This window comes from Cetorhinus maximus, chromosome 14 (genome assembly GCF_964194155.1).
Source record: "Cetorhinus maximus chromosome 14, sCetMax3.hap1.1, whole genome shotgun sequence".
NCBI classification, from domain to species: Eukaryota; Metazoa; Chordata; class Chondrichthyes; order Lamniformes; family Cetorhinidae; genus Cetorhinus; species Cetorhinus maximus.
The window spans coordinates 48915691-48941792 of record NC_135892.1 but is presented as its reverse complement, the minus strand read 5'-3'; the positions used below and the strand labels follow the sequence as shown (position 1 = coordinate 48941792).

The 26102-nt window shown below is 45.1% G+C and overlaps 1 protein-coding gene across 1 annotated transcript in view; it reads right to left on the bottom strand.

Annotated features, from left to right (window-relative positions):
* The window catches only part of pde10a (phosphodiesterase 10A), a 484537-nt gene that overhangs the window by 189287 nt on the left and 269148 nt on the right, over nucleotides 1–26102 (bottom strand). The window contains exon 10 of the mRNA XM_078557603.1: nucleotides 22714–22765. Within this exon, the coding sequence (XP_078413729.1) occupies nucleotides 22714–22765 (52 nt within the window). The remainder of the gene's footprint in view (nucleotides 1–22713; nucleotides 22766–26102) is intronic.

Genomic DNA, 26102 nt, shown 5'->3' with positions numbered 1-26102 from the left:
GGGAATTATGACTAGTGAAAAGGGCAACGATTGGTCCGTGGACTTAAATGAGAGATTCTTTGCCGAGTTAAAAAGCAGGAATAAGAGGAAAAAGAAATGCAAGTGTTGAGTTATGATAATTCTATGAAGTGTAAACTCTACTAATCCTACTTTATACATATACTGTTTTTTTTTAGTTAAACCTTTGTAGTTGTGAAAGAAAATGAAGAAATTATCTGTATGATATGTAATAAGCCATGTGTTAGAAGATTATGATGGTAAGTTCTTGTAAAGGAAGTGTAAAGCCAAAGGAAAGAAGCCTTCACTGAAGTGAAACCTTCTTTCTTTCAAGGGAAAAAAATGTGATGAAATCCGATACTTAACTTGGTTTTGAATCGGTAATCTCAGTTCATGAACTGCAGTTCCCAGTGGGCATCAGGACTTCTGCGCATGCGCTGGCCGGGAAATGGCCACACTTGCGCAGTTGGCATCTTATGTGTTCTTCAGGCCGGGAACCAGCCCTGCGCAACTGCATAGAAGAAAATGAAGCAAAGAAGTGAAATGGCACGAAACCGCAGGTCAGGTGATCTGAACCAGAGTGCCATTAGAAGGAAAGCGTCCCAGGGTGCAGGATACAGGGAGAGGTCCTAGAACACAGTTCCAGGCAAGAGACAAAGACAGAGATCAGAAACAGATCCTGATAGGTAAAGTTGAAAGAAAGGAGCAAGGAAATAGACTCCAAGTTAAAGACAGAGCTGCAGGGAGCAGACTTGAAGCAAAGTGGGCTTGAGAGAAGCTGTGAAGATCTGAGGAGGCAGCCGAAGGTTGGTGATTCCTTACTGCGGGCATTTTGGAGCAGTGGTGTTCTGCTTGGCACAGCCAAAGATCTGAAAGTGGGCTTGGAAGGTAAAGCTTGAGTGTACTTGGAAATCCAGGGGAAAGGAATCTCGGAAGGTGAGATTGAAACTCTGGAGGGGTTGTTGAGAAATCCATGGAATCTGCTTGAGTTGCATCTGTCATTTACTTTGGAGTGTGGTGTGTCTGACCGCAGTTGGCCTGTTAATTCGCATGTACCTCATACTTACCTTGAATATTAGAGTATAAGATAGATATTGTAAATTGATTTATCTTTCTGAGTTTGTATGTGCCTGTAAAGGTATTGCTGGGGTAAAAGGAATAGTGTGATTTGAATCAGTTTCTTGTATTTGTATTGAGATCTCTGCAACCTTTTTGTCTGGTTTAATATCGTTTATTCTTTTGTTTAATAAATGTTTTATTTTTTGTGTTAAAAGTTCATCAGCGGACTGCTGTGAATTTGTTCAATAACTTTCTTCCTTGGTTTCAAAAAATATGTAAAAGTTAGGATCTATTGAGCCAGTTTCACTCTGGGATCTGACTTGTCCAGTACTAACATCAGCTGGGATCATAACAGCTGACACCGTATTATACCATTGAGGGAGTGCTGCATTCTTGGAGATGCCATCTTTCGGATGAGATGTCCTTTTCTGCCTTCTCAGGTGAATGTTAAAGATCCCATGTCAGTATTTTAAAGAGCAAAGAAGTTATCCCCAGTGTCCAGAGAATATTTACCCCTCAACCAACATCTACAAAAGATGATTGATCATTATCACACTGCTGTTTCAGGGATATGCTGTGAGCAAATTAACTGCTACATATCCTAAGCCACAGCAATGATTATACTTCATTGGTTGTAAAGCGCTTTAGGGCCTCACAAGGAAGTGAAAGATGCTACAGAAGTGCAATTTTTTTCTCAACATACTTCATGTGGTAACAGGTTCCACGTTCTAATCACTCTGAATAAAATAAAAATCTCTTGAATTCCTTTTTGGATTCATTAAGAGTCTACCTTACATCTTTGGCCCCCAGTTTTGACATTCCCACAAGACGAAAAATCTTCTCTAACTTTAGCCTATTGAACAGCTTCATCATTTTAAAGACTTCTATCCAGTCATTTTCCGTCTTCTGTTTTCTGGAGAAAAGAACCACAGCCTGTTCATGTTTTCCTGACAGTCATAACCTCAATTCTGGTATCTTTGTAAATCTTTTTTGCATTTTACCAGATTTTCTATATTCTTTTTGTAACATGAGGATCAGAACATGTTAGTCTCCTTGGTAAATACTTGAAGCGAAGTAATTATTCAGCATTGCTGCCATTTCAGTCATTATCACATAATTTATCTTGGATATGCCTATCTTAGTTTTCCCTTTGTAATTTGTGTGTCTGTAGAATAATTTGCTATTTTTTTTATATTCTTTGGTAACTTAATTCCATACTTCCTCTCAGTGTTCCTAATTGTTATTTTTCATTTCTTTCTTAACCTCTTCATATTCCCTATTGACATCCTCTTTCTTGCCCTTTTTTGTGTCAGTTTTGTCCTAATCTTTATTTTCATCAGTGCTGTTTTATTATTGCTAGTTTATCTTGATTTGCTGACATTTATGTCTCAAGTCTAAATGTAAAGTCAACTGGATACACCAGTAACCAGTAAGGGTAAGATAAAGCAGAAAAAGGGGGCATATGACAGAAGTCAGGTTGATAATGCAATTGAGAACCAGGCTGAATATAGAAAATTCAGAAAGGAAGTAAAAAGGGAAATAAGAGAGGCAAAGAGATAAAGAGGTTAGCATTAAAGGAAATCCATAAGTCTTCTGAAGGCATATAAATAGCAGAATCGTATTAAAATGAGGAGTGGGGGGCTGATTAGGGACCAAAAGAGAGACCTATGTATGCAAGCAAAGGACATGATTGAGGTACTGAATGAGCACTTTGCATGTATAATTAGCAAGGGAGAAGATACTGCCAAAACTGAAGTAAGAAAAGATGTGGTTGAGATACTGGATGGTCTAAAAATTATTAAACGGCGACACTGGAAAGGCTGACTGTACTTAGAGTAGATAAATATCCAAACTGGATGGGATGCATCCTAGGCAGCTGAGGGAAGTAAGGACAGAAATTGCAGAGGTACTGGCCATAATCTTCCAGTCCTCCTTAGGTATGGGAGTGATGCCAGGGAACTGGAGAACTGCAAATGCTGCATCCTTACACCCAAAAAAGGGTGTAAGGGTGAACATTGCAACTACAGACCAGTTGGTTTAACCTTTGTAGTGGGAAATGATAATCCAAGACAAAATTAACAGTCACCTTGAGAAGTCTAGATTAACAAGGAAATTCAACATGGATTTGTTAAAGCTAGGCAAATCCAAGTTAGCCAAAATTAGCCAAATTAGGCGGAGATGGTGGCATTGTGGTAATGTCACTGCAATAGTAATTTAGAGGGCCAGGCAAGTGCCCTGGGGACATGGATTCAAATCTCACCATGGCAGTTGATGGAATTTGAATTCATTTAATAAACATAGAATTAAAAGCTAGAATCAGTAATGGTGACCATGAAACCATTGTCGACTGTAGTTAAAACCCATCTGGTTCACTAATGCCCTTTAGGGAAGGAAATCTGCCATCCCTATCTGGCCTGCATGCAACTCCCAACCCACTGAAAAGTGGTTGATTCTTAAATATCCTCTTAAATATCCTCTGAAATGGCCTAGCAAGTCACTCAGTTGTATTAAACTGCTAATCAGATCAATCCTAAAAATAATTAATCTGTATGGACCACCCAGCATTGACCAAGGCACTGAAAACGACAATGGTAAACCCAGGACTGTCGATCATGCAAAGTTCTCCTTACTAATATCTGGCAGCTTGTGCCAAAATTGGGACAGTTGTTCCACAGACTGGTCAAGCAACAGCCTGACATAGTCATATTCACCAAATCATACCTTACATGTAATATCCCAGGCACAACAATCACCATCCCTGGGCATGTGCTATCAAAACACCAGGACAGGCTCACAGTGCTATACAGTCGGGAGGGAGTTGCCCTAGGAGTCCTCAACATTGACTCCGGACCCCATGGCATCAGGTTAAACATGGGCAAGGAAACCTCCTGCTGATTACCACCTACTGGCCCCACCCAGATGATGAATCAGTACTCCTCCATGTTGAACACCAATTGGAAGAAGCACCTATTGTGACAAGCGCACAGAATGTACTCTGGGTACGGGACATCAACGTCCATAACCAAGACTGGCTTGGTAGCATCAGTACTGATTGAGCTGGCCAAGTCCTAAAGGATATTGCTGCCATACTGGGTCTGTGAGAGGTGGTGAGGGAACCACCAAGAGGAAAAGCATACTTGGCCTCATCCTCACCAATCTACCTGTCACACATGCAGGTGTCCATGACAGTATTGGTAGGAGTGACCAACACATAATCTTTGCGGAGACAAAGTCCTGTCTTCACAATTAGGATACCCTCCATCGTGTTGTGTGGCACTACCACTGTGCTAAATGGGATAGATTTCAAGCAGATCTAGCAACTCAAAACTGGGCACCCATGAGGCGCTGTGGGCCATCTGCAACAGCAGAATTGTACTCAACCACAACCTGTAACTTCATGGCCCAGCATATTCCTCACTCTACCATTACCATCAAGCTGGGGGATCAACCCTTGTTCAGTGAAGAGTGCAGGAGGGCATACCAGGAGCAACACCAGGCATACTAAAAAAAAAATGAGGCGTCAGCCTGGTGAAGCTACAACACAGGCCAAACAACGCAGCAACTGATAGACAGAGCTAAGCGATCCCACAACCAAATGATTAGGTCAAAGCTCTACAGTCTTGCCACAATCATTCGTGAATGGTGATGGACAATTGAACAACTAACTGGAAGAGGAGGCTCCACAAATATTCCAATCCTCATGATGGGGGAGCCCAGCACATTAGTGCAAAAGACGAGGCTTAAGCATTTGCAACCAGCTTCAGCCAGAAGTGCCAGGTGGATGATCAATCACGCACCCTGCTCCTGAGGTCCCGAGGCTGACCTCTGTGTTGGTTTCCAGCCATAATCCCGACCCCAAGCCATTTTCAATGGGGGCAACTCAGGGTCAAGTTGCTGCCCACCAGAAAGCAGTGGGCAGTCGATTATGGCCAATTGTAGGTAATTATAAATCCTATTAAGGCCCCGTTGTTGCGCTGGAATTTCCAGTCAATATTGCGGGCAGCCTGGGCATGGTGGGCTCAGTGTGGGAGTGGGAGTGGAGGGGAAGAGGCGATAGATTATGGCAGACAAACCCCGCCCCCCCCAAACTGACAATGGTAAACAGCCTACAGCTGTGCATGGCCAGGCAGCTGTGGCATTTCAAAAAACAAAAATGAGCTTACCTAGCCTTGTCCCTCTCTCTCCTTATGGACACAGTGGGCGAAATCATCCCAGATTTGCACTAAGTGCAGTAGCGGGCAGGTAAATGACATTTTACCCGCTGGCTGCAATGGTGGCTTTTCATGCTGTATCATCCAAAACCTGCCACATTAATTATGCATTCTTGGGAAACACGCTGTTTCCATGATGGGTGGGCTCTCATTCACCCGCCACTCAATTATCTCGCTGCTTCATCATGCCAGACGCCATAATTAAAGTACAGCTATGCACACACCTCTCAGTGCTTCCAGCCCACAACTGCTGCAAAGAAGGCATGGCTCTGAAAAGCAAGAAGACTGAAGCCCCCAGATTCAATGATGTGTCCCTTGAACACCTTTTCGTTGCAGTGGAGGCTTGCCATGATATCCTCTACCCCAGTTCTAGCTGAGGGTGAGCAGCAACCTCAGTAATCCAGCTTGGAAGGCGGTGGCAGCAGTGGTCAGCACCAACACTGTGCAAAAGAGGACAGCCACCTAGTGATGTAAGAGGATGAATGATCTCCTTCGTTCCGTCAGGGTAAGTCACTCTTCTCACGTCAGGAAGATATAATAATTTTCATAACGTTATTGGAATTTATTGTAGAGTAATAGTGGGATCTGTGTCTATGTCTGTGTGTGTGTGTGACTTAATTGAATTAAAGGCAGCTGGTCTGAAGGCTTTGATCTATCAGAAGGTTAGCTAGGTTTGAAATGTTAAGTAGGTAAACATGGAGGAAGTTTTAGGATGTAAGAGTTAAAGGGAACATTTGCATTTAAATAAACCCGACTAGCTTGAATTCAAAGGAGGAGTGAAATGTTTCACCTAGCCAGGAGAAGTTGCAGAAATGTTTTCAAGTTTTTGTATGTGAAGGGAAAGGCTTTCCATGTGTACAGGGTGGCGTAGGTAAAGGTGTTAACATTTTAAGAGACACAGGAGCTAGTCAATCCTTAATGTTGTGGGAAATGATATTTGTTGTTTAGAGGGAGTATTGCAGGAACAGGTGATAATAAGTAGGGTTCATGGAGATGCTAATCCTATTCCATTGTGGAAGGTAAATTTAAGGAGTAAGTGGAAAACAGGTGAGGTGATTGTTGGAATAATTGAAAAATCGCCCATTGCATGGGTTCAATTTATTCTGGGCAATGATATAGCTGGGTCACAGATGTTGATGATGCCTATGGTAGTTGAGCAGTTTATAGAAGTGTTTTCAACAGTAGTGTTGCAGAGAGAGCATCCTGTATTGTTTCCAGATTGTGTGATAATGAAATCACAGGCTCATAGGTTGAAACAGGAAGGACAGCAAGTTCAAAGGTAGGGAGAAGTTGTGGAAGTCCAATCAGCTGACACTGGTTTGATAAGATTGTTCAGAAGAAAGACTGGAAGACAATGCAGCTGAGGCGTTTAACGCAAGGCAGTTGGTAGAGTTGCAGAAAAAGGATTCCCAAATAAAATAGTTATATCAGACAGCTTACTCAGAAACACAGGCAAAATATATTCCAGAGTGTTATTACCTTCGGGGTAATGTTTTAATGAGAAAACGGAGGCCTTATCATGCTTCAGCAAAGGAAAGCTGGAGCGAGGTGCATCAGATTGTAATACCATTTGGATATGAAATGAGATCCTGAGGATAACTCATGAAATTCCAATGGGAGTACATTTAGGAATTAGAAAGACACAGGCAAAAATACAAAATCATTTTTTTGGGTCTGGATTGCATGGGGATGTAGTCAAATGCTGTAGAACATGTCAAACATGTCAGGTGATAGGGAAACCAAAAGCAGTGATTAAGCTGGCACCTTTAATTCCAATTCCAGCATTTGAAGAACCTTTTACTAGGATCATGATTGATTGTGTAGGACCCCTCCCTAAGACTAAAAATGGAAATCAGTATTTATTGACAATAATGGATGTGTCTACCAGGTTTCCTGAAGCAATACCTTTGAGAAATATTATAATAAAGAAAAGTGTGCAGGAGTTAACTAAATTTTTTTTACACTATATCGTTTACCTAAAGAAATACAATCAGGTCAGGGTTCAAATTTCATGTCACAGCTGTTTAAGGAAGTAATAAACAGTTTGGGGATAAAACAGCTTACCATCCTGAGTCACAAGGGGCTTTGGAAAGATGGCATCAAAACTCTAAAAACTATGACGAGGGCATGTAGTCAGGATTATTCACAGGATTGGGATAGGGAAATTCCATTCTTGTTATTTGCTATTAGGGATGCTCCAAATGCATCAACTGGTTTTAGTCCCTTTGAACTAGTTCATGGTCATGAGATAAGGGGACCACTAAAATTGATTCATGAGAAATTTGTGGGTCAAAATTCAGAAACTACTCTCCTGGATTATGTATCAAATTTCAGAGAGAGATTGGATAGAGCATGTGAGTTGGCTAGCAAACATTTAAAGATATCACAGCAAGTGATGAAAGTGAAGACAGACAGGCAAGCTACAGCTCATGGTTTTGTTGCTGGGGAGAAAGTGTTAGTTCTATTACCAGTACTGGGTGACTCATTAAAGGCAAGGATTAGTGGGCCTTACAGCATTGAAAAGAAACTGACTGAAGTAATTTATTTAGTAAATATTCCAGATAGAAGAAAGAAGCAGAGGGCGTGTTATGTAAATATTGCTTAAAAAGTACTTTGACAGGGAAAAGGACCAAAAGGTGGTGTTAGTGGTGGTAGAAAATGAGAAAGAAGTAGAAATGTAGGATTCTGAAATTAATTTTCCTCTAATCAAATAAGATAATGAGGGGGTACTTGAAAATTTAAATGTAATATTGAGTTACCTTCCAGACAAATGTCAAAGTGATTTGGAGAATCTATTATGGTCACACAAAGATATTTGTGGAAATAAGTTGGGAAGGACAAATTTAGCTATACATGATATATGTGCAGAAGTTTCATCTTCGCTAAAACAACATCCTCATAGATTAAATCCAGCAAAGTTATCACAAGTACAGAGAGGAATCGAATTCATACTTCAAAATGATATCATTGAGTCTAGTTGCAGTAACTGCAGTTCGCCTATTGTGCTGGTACCAAAACCGGATGGAACACAAAGACTGTGTGTGGACTATCGAAAGGTGAATGCAATGACAAAAGCGGATTCATATCCTATACACGCTTCGAAGATTGTATTGAGAAAGTGGGACAATCAAAATTTATCACAAAGATTGGCTTGCTAAGAGGATATTGGCAAGTGCCGTTATCGGAGAGAGCAAAGGAGATATTGATTTTTGTGACACCAGATGGACAATATCAGTTTAAAGTCATGCCATTTGATTTGAAAAATGCACCTGCAACAATTTAAAGACTGACAAACAAAGTAATTGCAGGTCTGAGCAACTGTGCTGTTTATATTGACGACTTGATAATTTTCAGTCAGACGCGGGAGGTGCATTTCCAACATCTGGAAGAATTATTTACTCGATTACAGGATGCTAATTTAGTGGTGAAATTGGCTAAAAGTGAATTTGTAAAAGCGCAAGTTACGTATCTATGCCATACCATTGGACATTGTAAGGTGGCTCCAAGAGATGTGAAAGTCAAAGCTATCACGGATTTCCCCGTGCTTACAACAAAACAAGAAGTTTTGAGATTTCTGGACATGAGTGGATTTTATCAGAAATTTGAACCAAATTTTAGCAGTGTGGTTGCTCCATTGACTTAACTATTAAAAAAGAACAAGAGGTTTAAATGGACACAGGAGTGTCAGAAGGCATTTGACAGTTTGAAAACTGTATTAACTATGACACCAGTTTTGGCAGTACCCAATTATGCCAAGCAATTTAAGTTGGCCATTGATGTCAGCGATATAGGCATTGGAGCCGCACTGTTACAAAAAGATGACACTGGAATTGAAAAACCAATAGGGTATTTCTCACGGAGAAGATATTCAATGATCAAAATTGAGACTTTGGGTTTGGTGTTAGCGTTGCAGCATTTTGAAATTTACGTTGCAAACAGTTTGTCAGAAACAATTGTTTATACAGGCCACAATCCTTTAAAGTTTCAGGACAAAATTTGAGGCAGAAGTGCAAGGCTATTCAGTTGGAGTTTATTACTGTAACCGTTTAATCTACAGGTTATATATGTGACAGGATGGGAAAATCTAATTGCAGATGCGTTGTCAAGAGTTTGAAGCTTAAAGGGAAAATCAGACATTTAAAAACCTAGACACAGGACTAGAATGATTTCTGTTGACACCAAGGATTTGTGTATATATTGTTATGTTAATGCATGCATCTGGTAATGTACCAGTGTAATAAATATAGGAGGTAATGTAAGATGGGTTCAGACAATGAAGCCACCCTTTTAAATTATCATGGTTCATTTTTAATAAGGAGGGGAATGTCAAGAAGATGTAATAATTTTCATAATGTTATTGGAATTTATTATAGAGTAATAGTGGGGTCTGTGTCTATGTCTGTGTGTGTGTGTGTGTGACTTAATTGAATTAAAGGCAGCTGGTCTGAAGACATTGATGTATCAGAAGATAAGCTAGGTTTGAAATGTTAAAAAGGTAAACCTGGGGGAAGTTTTAGAATGTTTGAGGTAAAGGGCACATTTGCATTTTAAATAAACCTGACTAGCTTGAATTCAAAGGAGGGGTGAAATGTTTCACCTAGCCAGGAGGAGTTAAGAAAAAGTGTGTTTATTTTTCCTAAAGATTTCTGGTAAAATTGAAATATGAGAGATTTTTATTATTCAAGAGGTAAAGTCCAAAGACATAGTGAAACAATGGGAATTTGCATTCAAAGGGGAAAATGCCTGCCCTGTGTAAGGGCAGGCATTCTAAGATCACAAACAAGTGTGAAAAGCCTCCAGTATCCAAGCCTCAAGCTGCTGTCTACAAAGAACTGAAGTTAAGAAAACTCACTTTGAATTGGATTGTGTTTCTTTGCCTGGGTCTTTTAAAATCTATGTGTCTTACTGTTGCCTTAATAAAAATGTAACTGGGAGTTAGATTAACTAGGGGATTTAGAAATTATCATAGTAGTAATTTGTAGATCTATGTATGTACTTAAAATCATTTCTTCTACTAATAAAGGTTTAATTTAGTTTTGTAAGAAACCTATAAGACTCGATGGTCTTACTACTGAATTCAAGGCATGCATCTCGAAATTTATACAAATTGCAAAACAGTTGTGGCAGCTGTTTCAAGTTTCCCTTTGGGATTTGAATAGCTCAGCATTTACCATTGGCTGTGCCATAACACTCATCACTCTCAACTCACACACTCACAAGCCCATTACACATCCACAGGGCCCTCACTCACTGCCAGTTCAAGGGACATCACCATTCAGTCTCTCACACATACCGTCATTGTCCTCATCTCATCCATGGGACCACTCACCACCCACACATGCCGGGCAAACTTATCATCTGGCTTGGCAGGCATCCCGCTTACTCTTTCCATCTCTATTTATGGAGGACAAGTTGGTACACAACAAGAGGGAGAGGTTGCTTACCGGTGGAGGAATGCCTGAAATCAAGGTCCTCACAGACTTTGAAAACAGAGCCAGCCAGCTGGCCGGCGAGGATCTGGACCATTCCTGTGCTGACGGTGAGGTCGGTGGTGCTCTACCAAGTGAGGATCCAGCAGTGCAACATCCATCAGGCAGCTGCGAGTGATGTGTCCTGTTTCACAAGCTGCTGCTGTGCACTAATTATCGCTTCTTGCTTCCGTGGGCACATCTGGGAGACAGCCGTCAGACTATGACCCAGGGCCGCCAATCGAGCCCCGAAGAAACCTCTGAAGAGGAATCTGAAGGTACCCTCCTAGACGTTCCATCATAGCGCTCACCCACACCCTCCACCAGCGCAGAGACACACACTGCGATGGGACCTAGCTTTACAGTAGCTTCGGGATCACAATCTGGTGAGCACATCACACTTTCTTATCCATAGCAGGCAGCGACAGGGACTTCCCAGGCGTCCAGCCCTGGGAGGACTGCTGGAGGCCAGAAATTTGCTGAGTCCGAGTCAGATGACGAGCCTCTGGACTAGGTTATGTCACAGTAGCTGGAGCTGCAAAAGGAAGCTTGGGAACATCAGGAAGGGATGTCCGCTCCACTCCTCAGATTGCAAGGCATGATGGAGAAGTCCAGCTGTCTTCTGGCTGAGGTGATAGCGCTGACATGCCAATGCACCGAGGTCAACACTGGTAGGACGGCAGCTGCCATGGAGACCTTGGTCCAGGTCATCGCTCCTGTGCTGCTGCCTGGGCTGAACTCCATTGCTGACGCCATTGTTGACCACCAGCAGTGTGTATGTGAGAGGGGTGTGGGGCAGCTTGACCTCACTCCAGCTACCCTTTCTCCTCAAGGAGTCAGCCAGGGGCCCTTGGCAACCCATAGGGAGGAGGATCAGCAGGTACACACCCCGGGGTTATCCCCCTAGGTGATTTTGGGAGTGTCCAGCCATCTGAATCCCCTCTTCCTGTGGCCCCAGCAGCTCCAGCTCCATAGCTCAAGGAGGGTGCCACTGCCACACAGCAGGTCCCTGAAAGTAGGCCAGGTCCCTTTAGGTCTCAGCCCTCCAGAAGACTCCCTTCAAGGTCATCACAGACAGGGCATAGCAGTCAACAGGCTGCCTCCACCTACGCTGTGAATGAACAAGGAGCACCAAGACGTAGCGGCAAGGTTAGGAAAGTTAAGAAGATGTAGTTGCACAGACCAGGCATGGGTGTTTATCACTTGTACATAATGTTCACTTTTGCCAATAAACTCCCAAGAATGTCTCCCTGCCTATGGCTCCTTGTTTTGATGAGCAGCGTCCATGTCACTCTCATGTGAAAAATTTCTGCACAAGATAAAGGCAGATGTCTCAGTCCAGGGCCTCTTCCCTGTGCTTTGTACAGCCTTCAGACCAAAGTGATGATCTGGCCTCACACTCACTAGGCACATTACTGATGCCTGCACCTCAATGATGCTTGTCATTGCTGCCAGAATGTAGTAGGCAGGTGCCACAGAGTTTCATCATTCTCTCTGCATGCTCTCAGAACTTTGGGTGGGGCTGGCCCCCATCTTGTCAGCATCTGTGACTAGTGATGCTGTGTTCCTGAAGGGCTCAAGTGCTAAAGGTGGACAAAGGGTCAGATGCTTTTAAAGTTTCATGGCTGCGTCTCTATGATATGACCCTGATCACAGAATACAAGCAAGCTGCCCTCGACCACACAGGAGTCAGACATTCTCAGAGGAGGTGTAGATCTGCGGGGTGTCCTCACTGCATGTCGTCATCATCCTCCTGCAATCGAGCAACTATTAGGGCCTCCACTGCATCTCCATGACAGGAGTATTATCAGAGGGTATGTGCGCTGCCATAAGCCAGACTGGAGTTTAATGTTCATAAATGTAATGTGAGGGTTTTATGGTGTCGCCTCACAGCATTTTGTCATCATCCTCCACAAATCTACCAGTTCTGAAGGCCTCCCAAGTGCGCCTGCCTCGTCTGGCCAGCGCGAAGGCCTCATCACCGTCTTTGAGGACCTCCTCATCCTCATCACCATGGACAACCTCCTCATCGGAGGAGACCTCCAGCTCCTCTGTGGAAACCGTGTGCAGACATGCAGGACGTGTTTATGGTGGTCGCACACCAGCTGCCCATTCAGTGAATGGAAGCCCTTGCGTTTGACATAGTTGACTGCATGTTGCAAGGGAGATCTGAGTGACACTTGAGTGCAGTCAATGGCACCCTGCACCTGTGGGAAACCTGAGGTCTGGGAAAATCTAATCGCACTTGCATCCTGGCTCTCCTGGTCCTGGGCAAAATGCACAAAGTTATGTGCCCTCACAAAGATGGCATCTGTGACCTCATGGATGCATTTGTACGTGGAGGCTGGTGATATCTCACAGAGGTCACTTGTGGAGCTCTGAGAGGAGCCACTGGTGAAGAAATTGAGCACTGCTGTCACTTTCACAGCCACTGGCAGTGGATGCCCTCCAGGTCCATGTGGCGCCAAATCCTACAGTAGTTGGCAGGTGTGACCGACCAGTTCCCTGGACACATGCAGTCTTCGTCGACAATGGTTCTCACTCATCTGCAGCTAGGCGTTGACCAGCGATGGCTCGCTGTGGTTCTTTGGTGTTGTGTGTGGAAGCCCCAGCCGCCCCTTCTTTCAAAGGGTGCTGCTCCTCCCTCCGTATAGCAAGGCGCCTCAGTCACTCTTCTCTGTCATCATTGATCTCTGTACGCCACAAGGCATACAGCTGGTTCACCAGACTCCATGATCCTGATGTACTCCTCCTGCAGGATGATAGAGAGAGACGTGTGGGTTAGCATGGGTGTACTAAGAACCTCTCTTGGTTAAGTCTGAAGTCCCCCTAACACATCCCGAGAATGCTGGCCACCACTTGAATGGCCAGAGTTTAGTGCGCTGCATGGCTGCCCAAAACCTCACCTTCCTCCACCCCACTCCACCTGCCCATTTGCTGGCAGCTTCGCCCACTGGACTGCATGTTGTGCTCTCAGCTCAGGAGCAGTCATTCTCCTCACCCGCGCTACAAGCTGCACTGTTAGCTTGAACCATAGGGGAGACTGGTCCAAACCGGGATGATGACATTGCAAGGGGCTGTGAGTGCCTCCACTAGTGACTGCCCCATGGCCAGCTTTAGCAAGGAGGTTGTACAGCGTGTCCAGCCATCCAACTATTTTGCAGTCCACTAAAATGCTCATTCATTTGCAGTCTGTGCCTGATGGATGAAACACTCTGGAGCATTTGGTGGCACTTTGATGCCTCTGCATTGCTTGAGTGGGCGGGTAAGCTAGAGGCCTGACTACAATCAAATCAATGTGGTTGGGCCTGAACTGTCTCAGCTGCAGAGGAATGGTCACTTTATACAAGGTGCCTCTAATGCGTGGCCGCTGCCCTTGTCCATCCAGCCCCCAACCCCGCACGTGCTTGTGTGCTGCCTTCAACCGCAGGACAGCCTTTGCCCCCCTGCCCCAACGTGCCTCGACCTTGAAATCCAACAGGCGTCCATCGCGAGCGCTCCGCAATGTTACTGTGCACTCACTTCCGAGTTCCCCTCAAAGTGCAGCCCGCCAAGTGTTGCACTATATATATGCTGTTGTGAAACACGTTGGTGTGCAATCATGCCGACGTCAGTGGACGATCCAGCGGGGGCATTGAGTCCAGCGGGCTAGCCTTATAATGATATGCTGATGCATTACAATGAGGTTCCCGACGTCTGACGGCTGAGCAGACAATCGCAAACTGGTGTCATGATGTCATGAAACCAATTTTTGGCCTTCTCGCCATATTGTCCGCTCATGCCACTGAACACGCCACGCCCAATGCCAGAGGGCATGGATGATTCCACCCATTGGCAGCTCTCACCTTGGCACCTTGGCCTGTAGGGCTGCCGATCACTGAATGCTGGAGGATCTCCCATTGGCCCTTCAGCGCCGGGAGCCTGCCCGCTGTCCCTGATTGGACGGTGAGTTTGCTCCCTACCATTAATTGACCTGGTTTTTTCAAAATCCACTTGGGCATGTGGGTTGGGGCACGGAACTGAACCGGCGGCTGGGTTCCCAACACTGAAAAGAAAATCCCAGCCAACGTCACAATTGGATAGAAAGGGTTTCACTCTGAATCCATGAAATGCCTGATTCAAAAGTGTTTCATGTTGACACTGATTACAGAATATTAAATCAACATCATGTTCTCTAATGATATTCTATGGGTGGATTTTCACTAAGTGCGGTAGTGGGTGGGAAAATGGACGCTTTACCTGCCGGCCGCATTGGCGGACTCTCGCGCCATATCATCCCATTCCTGGGGTATCCCGTCTCATTAATAATGCATTCCCGGGAAACATGCCAGGTCGCTGGTGGGGTGGCCTCTGATTCGCCTGCCCCACCGTCACCTCAGGCCTTCGGTAATCCGGGTGCCATATTTAAAGGGCGCCCTTGCACAGAGCTAGCGCTCCCTAAGGCATTAGAAGCTGCTGAAAGCACAAGGCTGCCAAAGGGAGGAAACATGCTGCACCCAAATTTAGCGACACCTCCCTTGAGCGCCTGCTGGACGCAGTGGAGGCCCACCTCCAAGTCCTCTACTTCCGGTCCAGGAGAAGGCCAGCAAGCAAGGTGACAAATCCAGCATGGGAGGTGGTGGCAGCAATGGTCAGGGCCACTGCACTGCAAAGGAGGACAGCCAATCAGTGCCAAAAAGGGATGAATGATCTCCTCCATTCTGCCAGGGTAAGTCACTCTTCTCATCATTTTCAACTCAAACACTCACAAGCCCATCACACATCCACAGGGACCTCACTCACTGTCAGTTTAAGGGACATCACCATTAACTCTCTCACAAACACCTTCATCTGTCCTGCGGATCGTGTCCTCAACTCATCCATGGCAACACTCACCACGCACACATGCTAGGCATCCTTATCATCTGGACTGGCAGGCATCTTGCTTACACTCTTGCCATCTGTATTCATGTCGGATAAGCTGGCACACAAAAAAAGAGATATCACAGACTGTTGCAGGAATGCCTGACATCAAGACCCTAACAGGCTTTGAAAATTGAGTCATCCAGCTGGCCGGCCACGATCTGGACCATTCCTGTGCTGATGGTGAGGTCGGCGGTACGCAACCATGTAAGGATCCAGCAGTGCAACATCCATATGCTGTGAATAAGATCCCCTGTTCCACAGTCCCCTGCCATGCACTAATTATCTCTCCCTCCTTTCGCAGGCACATCTGGGAAGCAGCTGAGGGAGTCAACGACTCAGGTCCTCGACTCAAGTCCCGAAGATACCTCGGGAGAAGAATTTGATGACATCCTCATTGAAGATCTGTCACGGTGCTCACCCACGCCCTCCGCCAGTGCAGAGACACAAACCTTGATGGGACCTAGCTCTAGAGTAGCCTCGGGGTCACAATCTGGTGAGCACATCTGGTCTGATCGACAACAGGCAGCGCCAGGAATTTCCCAGGTTTCTGGGACTCGGAAGACTGCTGAAGGCCAGAAATCTGCTGAGTCTGAGTTAGATGAGGAGCCTCTAGACTTGGTCATACCTCAGTTGTCGGAGCTGCAAAGGCAAACTTGAGAATATCAGGAAGGGATGTCTGCTGTACTCCTCAGATTGCAAGGCACGATGGAAGAGTCCATTTACCTTAGGCTGAGGTGATAGCGCTGGCATGCCATTGCACCAAGGTCAACACTGGTAGGATGACAGCCGCCATGGAGACCTTGGTCCAGGACATTCGTCCTGCATTGCTGCACAGGCTGAACTCCATTGCTGATGCCATAGTTGGCCTCCAATAGTGTCAATGCAAGAAGGAAGCACTGACCTCACTCCAGCTTCCACTTCCCCTCAAGGCGTTAGCCAGGGGCCCTCAGGCACCCATAGGGCAGAGGATCAGTAGGTGCACAGCCTGGGCCAACCACCCAGCTGACTCTGGGAGTATCCGGTCTATCCGAATCCTCTCTTCCTGTGACCCCAGCAGCTCCAGCTCCACAGGACGAGGAGGTTGCCACTGCCACACAGCAGGACACCGAAAGCAGGCCAGGGCCCTCCAGAGAACGTCCGCCAAGATCATCACTGACAGGGCAAAGAAGTCAGCAGGTTGCCTCCACCTCCACTATGGATGTCAGGGGAGCACCAAGATGTAATGGCAGGATTAGGAAGGTTAAGATAATTTAACAGTTTTGTTAAAAACCAATTAAACTAAATTAACAAAACCAGGAGTAAAGTAAAAGGCAGCCCCTTGAAGGGATACTGCAAAAACAAAAGACAAAATTTAAAGGAAAATTACAAACCTTAAATCAAAATATGATTAAAGAGGTCAATAAAGCACCCCAGTCCCCGCAGTGCCCGCCGAGAACAGAAAGCCTTGGAGATGCCAGTGGACACTGCGTGCTCCCTCTTCAGGCACACCCGGCCGCAAGCATAGCCGGGAAGAGGGGCAGACAGTCAGGTCGGACGACCCCCTCGATCACCCACTGTCTGGACCTGTTGATGGCCAACTTGGCGAGGCCCAGGAGCATGTTCATGAGGGGGTCCTCCTCCTTCCCTGCCCTCCTTCACACTGGGTGCCTGCAGATCAGGAGCGTGCAGCTGAAGTGCAAACAGAACAAAAGCAAAAGGCTTCTCAAGTAACTGAAATGGGAGTGCAGCCTACAACGACTTACAGATGTGTGGCCCATGGACTCCACAAGGCTGCAAAAAATGCAGACTTTTTGGGAGTCCGTGAACCGACACATCCTACGGTTGTATGGGACTGCCACGGGCAACACCCTCCACCCCAGGTCCCTGATGGTAAGGGGGAGAACTCCTGTGTAGAGAGCCCTCCTCCACTGGGGACTTCTACCGCCGGATGGCAACAAGGCACGCAGGAACATGTCCAGGCAGCAGGCGAGGGCAAGGAAGTGAAGGGTGTGCAGCAGCAGCCCATACAGGAAACCCCTCCGCACTGTGCTAAAGGGCACAGAGGGTATTTCCATGAGGCGACTCAAGTTGCGGGGCTCTTGCTCCTGAGGGAGAGTTCAGGGCTTCGGGCCAGTGTGGAAGAAAAAGTAGTTTCACCACGTGGGCATGGGGGTTAATCACTTGTACACAATGTTGACTATTGTAAATAAACTCCCAATAATGTCACCCTGTCTACAGCTCCTTGTTCTGATGAGCAGTGTTCGTGGCGGTCTGAAGTGAAAGCTTGGTTTCTGCACAAGATAAAGGTAGGTGTCTCAGTCCAGGGTCTTCTCCGTGTGCTATGTGCAACCTTCCCATCACACTGATGGTGTGCCTTCACAGTCACTGGACACGTCAGTCATACCTGCACTTTGATGGGGCTTATCATTGCTGCCAGAATGACCTAGGCAGGCGGCACAGAGTTCCATCATTCTCTGTGTGCTCTCAGCAACTTTGAAGTGCGGCTGGCACCCCGTCTTATCAGCATCTGTATATGGTGACAGTGTGGCCCTGAAGGGTTCAGCTCACGAAGGATGCCACAGGATCAGGAGAAGTTAAAGTTTCTTTGCTGCATCTCCATGATATGACCCTTGTCACAGAGAGCAAGTGAGGTGCCATCACATAAGCTATGTGATGTACAATGGAGTGTCCCCACTCCATGTTGTCATCATCCTCCTGGAATGTAAGGACTATGGGCTTCCATTGCAACTCCATGACAAGAGCCTTATCACAGAGGGTATGTGCATGGCCATCAGCCAGTTCACAGATGCAATGTGAGTAGCTATTGAGTCTCCTCACTGCACGTCATCATCATCCTCCATGAATCTCGCAGCTATGGGAGCTTCCTGACAGAGCCTGCCTCATCTGGACAATGCGCTGGCCTCATCGCCATCATCCTCACTTTCAAGGACCTCATCACCCTCATCCCCGTTGATTTCCTCCTCATCGGAAGAGACGTGCAGCTCCCTCATCTCCTCTTCAGGCAACTCCTCCCCCTGTTGTAATGCCAGATCACAAAGGGCGCAGAAAGTGACGACGATGTGTGACACCCTCTGTGGTTTGTATTTCAGGGCTCCACCAGACCAGTCCAGGCACCGGAACCTCATTTTCAACGTCCCAATGGTTTGCTCCACTAAAATGCAAGTTGCAGCATGAGCCTCATTGTATCTTCTCTCTGCTGCACTCTGAGGCCACCGCATGGGCGTTACCAGCCATGTCCTCTGCGGGTAGCCCTTGTCCCTGAGCGGCCAACCCTGCAGCCTCTGTGGACCCTGGAAAGACATCAGGGATCTGAGACCTACTGAGAATGTAGGAGTCATGGACGCTCCCTGGGAATTGTGTGCAGATCTGTAGGGTTTGTTTGTGGTAGTCACACACCAGCTGAACATTCAGCAAGTGGAAGCCCTTGCAGTTGACGTAGTTGACTGCTTGTTGCCATGGCGATCTAAGCACCACGTGTGTGCAGTGGATGGCGCCATGCACCTGTGGAGGCTTTGAGATTTGGGCAAATCTGGACTTTCCTGATCCAACGCTAAATGCACAAAGTTGTGTGGCCTTTGCAAATATGGCATCCGTAACCTCCTGGATGCACTTGTGCGTGGAGGCTTGTGGGATCTCACAAAGGTCACCTGTGGAGCCATGGATGGAACCATTGGTGTTAAAATTGAGTGCCCAGGTAACTTTCACGGCCACTGCAGTGGATGCCCTCCAAGTCCTCGTGGCGCCAAATCCTCCAGCAGGTGGCATATGTGACCAGCCATTTCCGTAGGACATGCACAGTCTTCGGTGCCACTGGTTCTGAGTCATCTGCATGAATGACAAGCGCCATCTGTAGATCCTGGGTCCAGCTAGACGCTGACCCACGACGGCTCTCTTTGGCTCTTCAGCAGCGTATTCAGGAGCGTCTCTTCTTGAGGCTGTTGCTCCTCCCTCTGCGCAGCCAGGCAACTCTGTCACTCTCTTCTCCTTCATCTCTGCTCCCTGTAAGCCATGAGGCATACAACTAGGTCATCAGGCTCCATGCTCCTATTGTACTCCTCCTGCAGGATGAAAGAGAGAGACGCGTGGGTTAGCACTGGTCTCGTAGGGATCTCTCATGGCTACATGTGTGACTCCAGCTCCATTTCAAGGTACCTTAATGCATGCCGGAGAGTGCTGGCCACCACTTGGATGGCCAGAGTTTGGTGTGTTGCATGGTTGCCCGAAACCCCACCCACCTCTGCCTCACTCCACCTGATCGCTTAGTGGCAGCTTTGCCCACTGGACTGCTGTGCTCTCAGCTCAGGCGCAGGCATTTTCTAATGTGTGGTTTCCATGATGTGTGGCTGCTTCCCTTCCCTACCCTGGCATGTTTGTGCGCTACCATTAGACCATGCTGCTTTTCCCCCACCCCCACCAACTTGCCCCAACTGCAGTGCAGCTCTTGCCTCGGCACCGCACTGTCAGCCAGTCGGGAAAAAGCCACTTGCCTGTGCCCTCGCCTGAATGCACAGTGCCTCATCCTTGAAGTCGAACGAGAGACCCTTGCGAGTTCTATGCAACATTAGTGTGCACTCACCTCCGAGTCCCCCTTGAAGTTCAGCACACTTTTTAAATGTTGTTGTGAAACATGTTGACGTGATGCCAGATGATGCAGCGTAGAGGGGGATGATTCCAGCGAGCAGGGCTTATAATGAGATGTTAATGTATTGAAATTAGGTTCCCAACGTGAGGCGGCGGGAAAGGCGGCCCGCCATTGATGGGCGGAGTGAATGATCGCAAACTGGTTTCATGACTGTGTAAAACAGATTTCTAGCTTCCCCACCATATTGTTGCCCCCCCCCACACACCATGATGCCCACAGCCAAAAGGGGCAGTAAATTCCAGCCTATGTCTTGATGAGCATTGAAATTTATCAAAATGTTTTCTTAAAACATAACCTTCATTATCTGCTTTTAGAAACTAAGCATGACTGACACTGATTTCCACATCCACAATTATTTTTCAAGGACATCTCCAATTGTAATCACATATAAAAAAAAAACACTTGTGTAAATATGTAGATATTGATCCCTGTGCAATGCATCTCATGAAGAGATAACATTAACAGGAGCAACAAGAGCAGAGTGCCAGAGTAATAATCATCTGTCATCCTGATAGCAAAATGCAAAATACTGCGGATGCTGGAAATCTGGTGTAAAAAACAGTAATACACAGCAGGTTTGGCAGCATCTGTGGAGAGAAAAATAGTTAACATTTCGAGTTGAATGTGACTTCTTTGAGCTCAATATGAGTCTTTTTCAGAAGAAGAAATGTACTCGAAATATTAACTCTGGTCTGGATTTTCGCTCCTGGTTCAGATGCACAATAATGGGAAAATTCCCATTTCTGCAAACCTACCCTTTAGAAATGGTTGCCCGGATGTTGGATTTTCAGTCCAGGATGGGGGTTAGAAGGCTGGGTTAGAAGTTGGGACAAGCGGCCCTAGAAGAACTGAGGGGGCTGCCAGGTGCAGAGGCGCACTGGGTGGAAGGCCTGCCTTGGGGGTCTGGCACTGTGTCCACAATTTTAAAATAAAGAATAAAACATGAAACATCCCTCCAGCCCTCATGTCACTCACCATCCCCCACACACTCTCCATGCTTCATCCATGCCAACTGATGCCACCTCATGCCCTTGACTTACCCACATAAACCCTTATATCCTCCATACCAACCTATGCCATTCCACCCACGCACCCATGCTCCTCATACACTCCCTGACAACCTATGCCCCTTCAGCACCCCATGGCCCTTTATAGTCCCTATGCCAACTTAGTGCCAACTCATGCCAACCCATACCCATCACCCTTTGCCCTTACATCTATCATGCTAGGTCACCCAGTATCCACCATGGCAGACCTCAGGAACCATGCAGACATGAGGTAAAATAAAATGCTATAAAGTAAATTTTTAAGTGTCTACTGCAGACTTCGCCGCATTGAAAAAAACACTCATTCATAAAAAATACTATATTTATATTCATTCAACTAAATAAAGTCTTCTAACAACAAACATTTAATTCAAGTGCTGTCCCTTATAAGAACAAGTTGGAATTCATAGTCCCACTTCAAAGAGTGTATAACCACTTGTAGCTGTCAATCAAACTGCAAAATGGCAGGCATCTTATTGTGATAATGGATGATTGTGAAATTAGTCATGCAGCAGTAATCCAGTAATGGAAGCCCTTAGGTTTATACTAACAGACAGTGAAATAGCAAACCTTTTTTTCCCTACAGACATGTTTTTCAAAGAATTAAAGGGCAAAACTTTTAAATGCCTTGCCAGCTCCCTTTGACAGGTGCTTTTGATTGTTCCAGTTGACACTTTTGACAGCTCCCTTTTGACAGGTCCTCTTGACACTTTTGACAGTTGATTTTGACAGGTCTGTTTTCAGTTTCAATGAGTCTGACAGTAATGAGTTTACGAACTTCTCACACACAGTTATATCTACTTTTAACAATTCTAAAGGGCACCTGACCTGTAGCAAAGGGCACCTTATCTCTCCCAAGTGTGTCTTGGGATCAGATCCAAAGGGGTACCTTATCTCTCCAAAGGCTAACATGGCTATCAAAATGAATCCGCAAAGTTCAGACTTGCTCTTACCAGGTCTAATCTACACACTTTGGGTTTCACACTCCAAGGCCACCAAAATCCCACTTGAGTGGAGGCAGCTGATAACATAAATGGCTAACTGCCTCTGTAAAATGTGTGAAATGAGCCCCACCCCCATTTCTGTCCCCCCCGAAAATGGGAATTGCCGTGTTTGGGGCAGGACTTACAATTTTCGGCCACTTCCACTATTCTTGCCATGCTAGAGAGACTCTCCGTCGTGGCGAGGATCTGGGCATCTGTTGCCCTCTCCACAAATGTTGCCAGACTGTTTTCATGCCAAATTCGTATGCTTGACTCAAGGAATTACAAACAGAAGCAGTGAACCATACTTTCATTCCATCAATTCTCACTGAAATCAAATATCCCTTTCTAATATCTGGATTCTTTTGGGAGACTCTGGATAAAATATTGCCAGGTACTCACCATAATGTGTTCAAGTAGGGAATCTATTGCCAGAATATTATCAAAATAGGTTCTGTAAGAAAAGAAGAATGGATTGAAGTAGGACGTCTACGCCATTTAGATTGCTTTCTATGTTCTCTGTACTAACCTTTGTTCTTTTGATGGAAAAGGTCTGCTCTGCATGGAGTGAACCAACTGCAACTAGAATTACAACCTCATATGCAATCTAAATTTTAGAAAGTACAGTTTTAACATGTTAGGGGGGGTCACTCTTGTCATATCTAATCCTACTTGAAATAATCTTTCTAGATTGTCCAACATTTAAAGTATCATGTGAGATAAAGTATCAAGTGGTTCCATCCACTACAGTGCAGGACATCCATGATCAACTATTCCTGATTCCTTTGACTTACTCTCCTTATCAATTCATTAGCATGGACAGCAGATGTAAATCACTATATCATTTCTGACCCAACAGACCGTCAAACAGGATTATTGTGGCCATGTGGCAGTTTGCATTTCTCAAGCATTTTTAAACTAGGCAGGGGCAGTGCTCCTCAAATCTTAAATGACAGGGCTTTCGATACGACCACAAGTTTCCTTGCAGCACATACAATTGTTTTTAAAAGCAATCCGGGAGATTTTAAAAGACAAAGGGTTCACTTTTACCCTTCCTTGCACCTGTCGCCCAGGAAAGAACGAACAAATTGATGACATAAACATGAATTCAGGTTGCGAGATTAAAACAGTTAAATATCGACATTTCAAACATCTCTCAGTTCTAGAAGATCGGAGGTGAGGCAGACGGAGCTCTCTGCATCCATGCTAAGATCTGACTGCCAGTTAAAGGTGCTGGTTTAATTATTCATATCACTGAATTAGGAGGGTAATCCGAGGACTTCTATAAAGTTTAGCATCAGATCAGTTGCAGTTGTTGCGAAATTTGATGCACTATTAACTTAGTGCAGTGTAAGTGCTGTTTTATTAGTTATGTTCAAATCTTGGGACATTGAACACAACTCATATTGAAAGCCACAATTAAGCATTTAAAAGTCTCCGAGGTGGTTGCTGCAGGGGAGAGAAAGGAGAAATCAAAAAGAGAAATAAATGTCAAAAATCTGAATCTGGGAGAGCAACCAAGGGAAGCAACTCCAGCTCAGATGTAAAACTTTCATTTACCATCTCTTGTGAATGCCTCAGTTCCTTGTTCTGGTTACTTTTTCAATACTTACAAGCTAATGTGCATGTTGTTTTCTTTGGCACAGGACTCTGTGGAGGGCCAGGATCAGGGAGAGAAATCATGGGCCCCCGTGTTTTTCTTGTTTTCCACCGTTTATTCCCCCTCCCACCCCCTTTAATCCTCCCTCTCAATCATGCATGATATTTTTTGCCCCTTTCAAGATTCACCAATCAATTCATCAAACAATCACAGACAGGTCCTAGTAAAATGATAATGGCCGTTTTTGCCATCTGGTTACAAATATCGTCCGATATATACGCAGCCTGGGTCATTAATATTAAGAGAAGCAATGATATAATGCAGTGTTAGTTTGTGTGCACCCTATAGGTGATCCCACCGCGACTATTAAACAAACCAGAGACTACAAATTTTACTTTAACAGCATCATGCAATATTGTTAATTTGACAGGAAAATATCTCATTAGTTATTTATGACACTGTGCAGATGATAACACTGATTTCGGTGGCTGCCTTAGCCCTCATTAACATGTTCTGCACACTGCACCATATGGATACGGGGACTGTAAATTCATATTTGGGGGAAAGATGCAATACCTGCAACCCAGATAAACTGCACAGGATCTTTTCCATTCTGTAGGACAAGTAGAAGACTTTCTCCTGCCTGGATGCATGATATTATTCAATACAATTATTTCATAGAAGGGGTGTAATTGGATTCTATTTTATCAGTAACCTCACAGGGAAGAAAGATCAAATGACACCTGGGCAACAAAGTGGAATGATCAAACACACAGGTCTTTGCTGTCAGTGAGAAGCTTTGGAGCCCTCATGTGTCTCTGTGCAACACAACTTTTAAGAAACCAGAGGACAAAGATTGAATGGTTCACAATTGTATCTGCATTTTTTTGATCAGCAAGTGTGAAGGTTCTGCCGATTGCTGCTTCTCACTACAATATATTTTCAATACTATGCAACATAACTTTATCACGATATTTCAATACCTCAAAAAACTTATAAAAGTGCCATGGTAGAGTGAAATAATAGGTAAGTAGATAAAAGGACAAGACTGGAGTCAATGGAAAAGACTTTTGTACAGTGTAAAGCAGATTACTGATTCACTATGAGCCCATTGCACACGCCCATCCTGGTAATTTCACCCCACAATGCTTACTCAGAGTAAATTTCCATTGGCAATAAAAAAAGCAGAGGTCCAGCCATGATTCCTCCCTGTTTGCAAGGTTATTATGGATGGCAAAGGCTATCTAGCCCAGTTTATCTCATCCATCCAGAATGACATATGAACAAATGTATTAAAGGCAGGAGTAAGCCATTTGGCCCCTCAAATCTGATCTGCCATTTGATAACATTGCCTACATTATATCAGTGATTACAACTCAAAAGCACTTAATTGGCTGTAAAGTGATTTGGGACATTGTGAAAGGTGCAGTATAAATGTAGGTTTTGTATTTCTTTTATTACACCTGCATGCAATAGGCAGAGTGACTGTAGCAATGATGAAATTGGAAGCCCAAGATTGATTCTCTAAAGTTAATTAATCATAGAGCAATCAACTGATGTTAGGAAAGTGGCTACAAAGATATCACTGCATTTGCAAAACAATTCAACACTGTAGCTCATACAGCGTTACCATTCTGACTTCTTTGGTGCCAATCCACAATATACCATAAGTGGCATTTTCCCCTCTTATGCTAATGACACTATCCCCAGGATTTGTCAATCAGACATATATCAACAGCTCAGGAAAAATGTAGAATGAATTGTTATCTGAATTTTTCAGAGAAGAATGATACATGGTACAAAAAAATCAGTACAGCCTTAACTTGAGAACAGTTTTCTGTACAGTTCTGGTTACATTACAGGAAGGACATAATTACTCTGGAGAGAGTACAGAGGAGATTTACAAGAATGTTGCCAGGGCTGTAAAATTGCAGCTATGAGGAAAGATTGGATAGCTAGGGATGTTTTCCTTAGAACAGAGGATACTGAGGGGTGACCTAATTGAGGTGTGCAAAATTATGAGAGGCCTAGATGGGGTGGACAGAAAATACTTGTTTCCCTCTAGCTGAGGGGTCAATTACCAGGGGGCATAGATTTCAGGTGATTGGTAGAAATTTAGAGGGGACATGAGGAAAAATTTTTTCACCCAGAGGGTGGTGGGTGTCTGGAATTCACTGCCTAAATTGGGGTT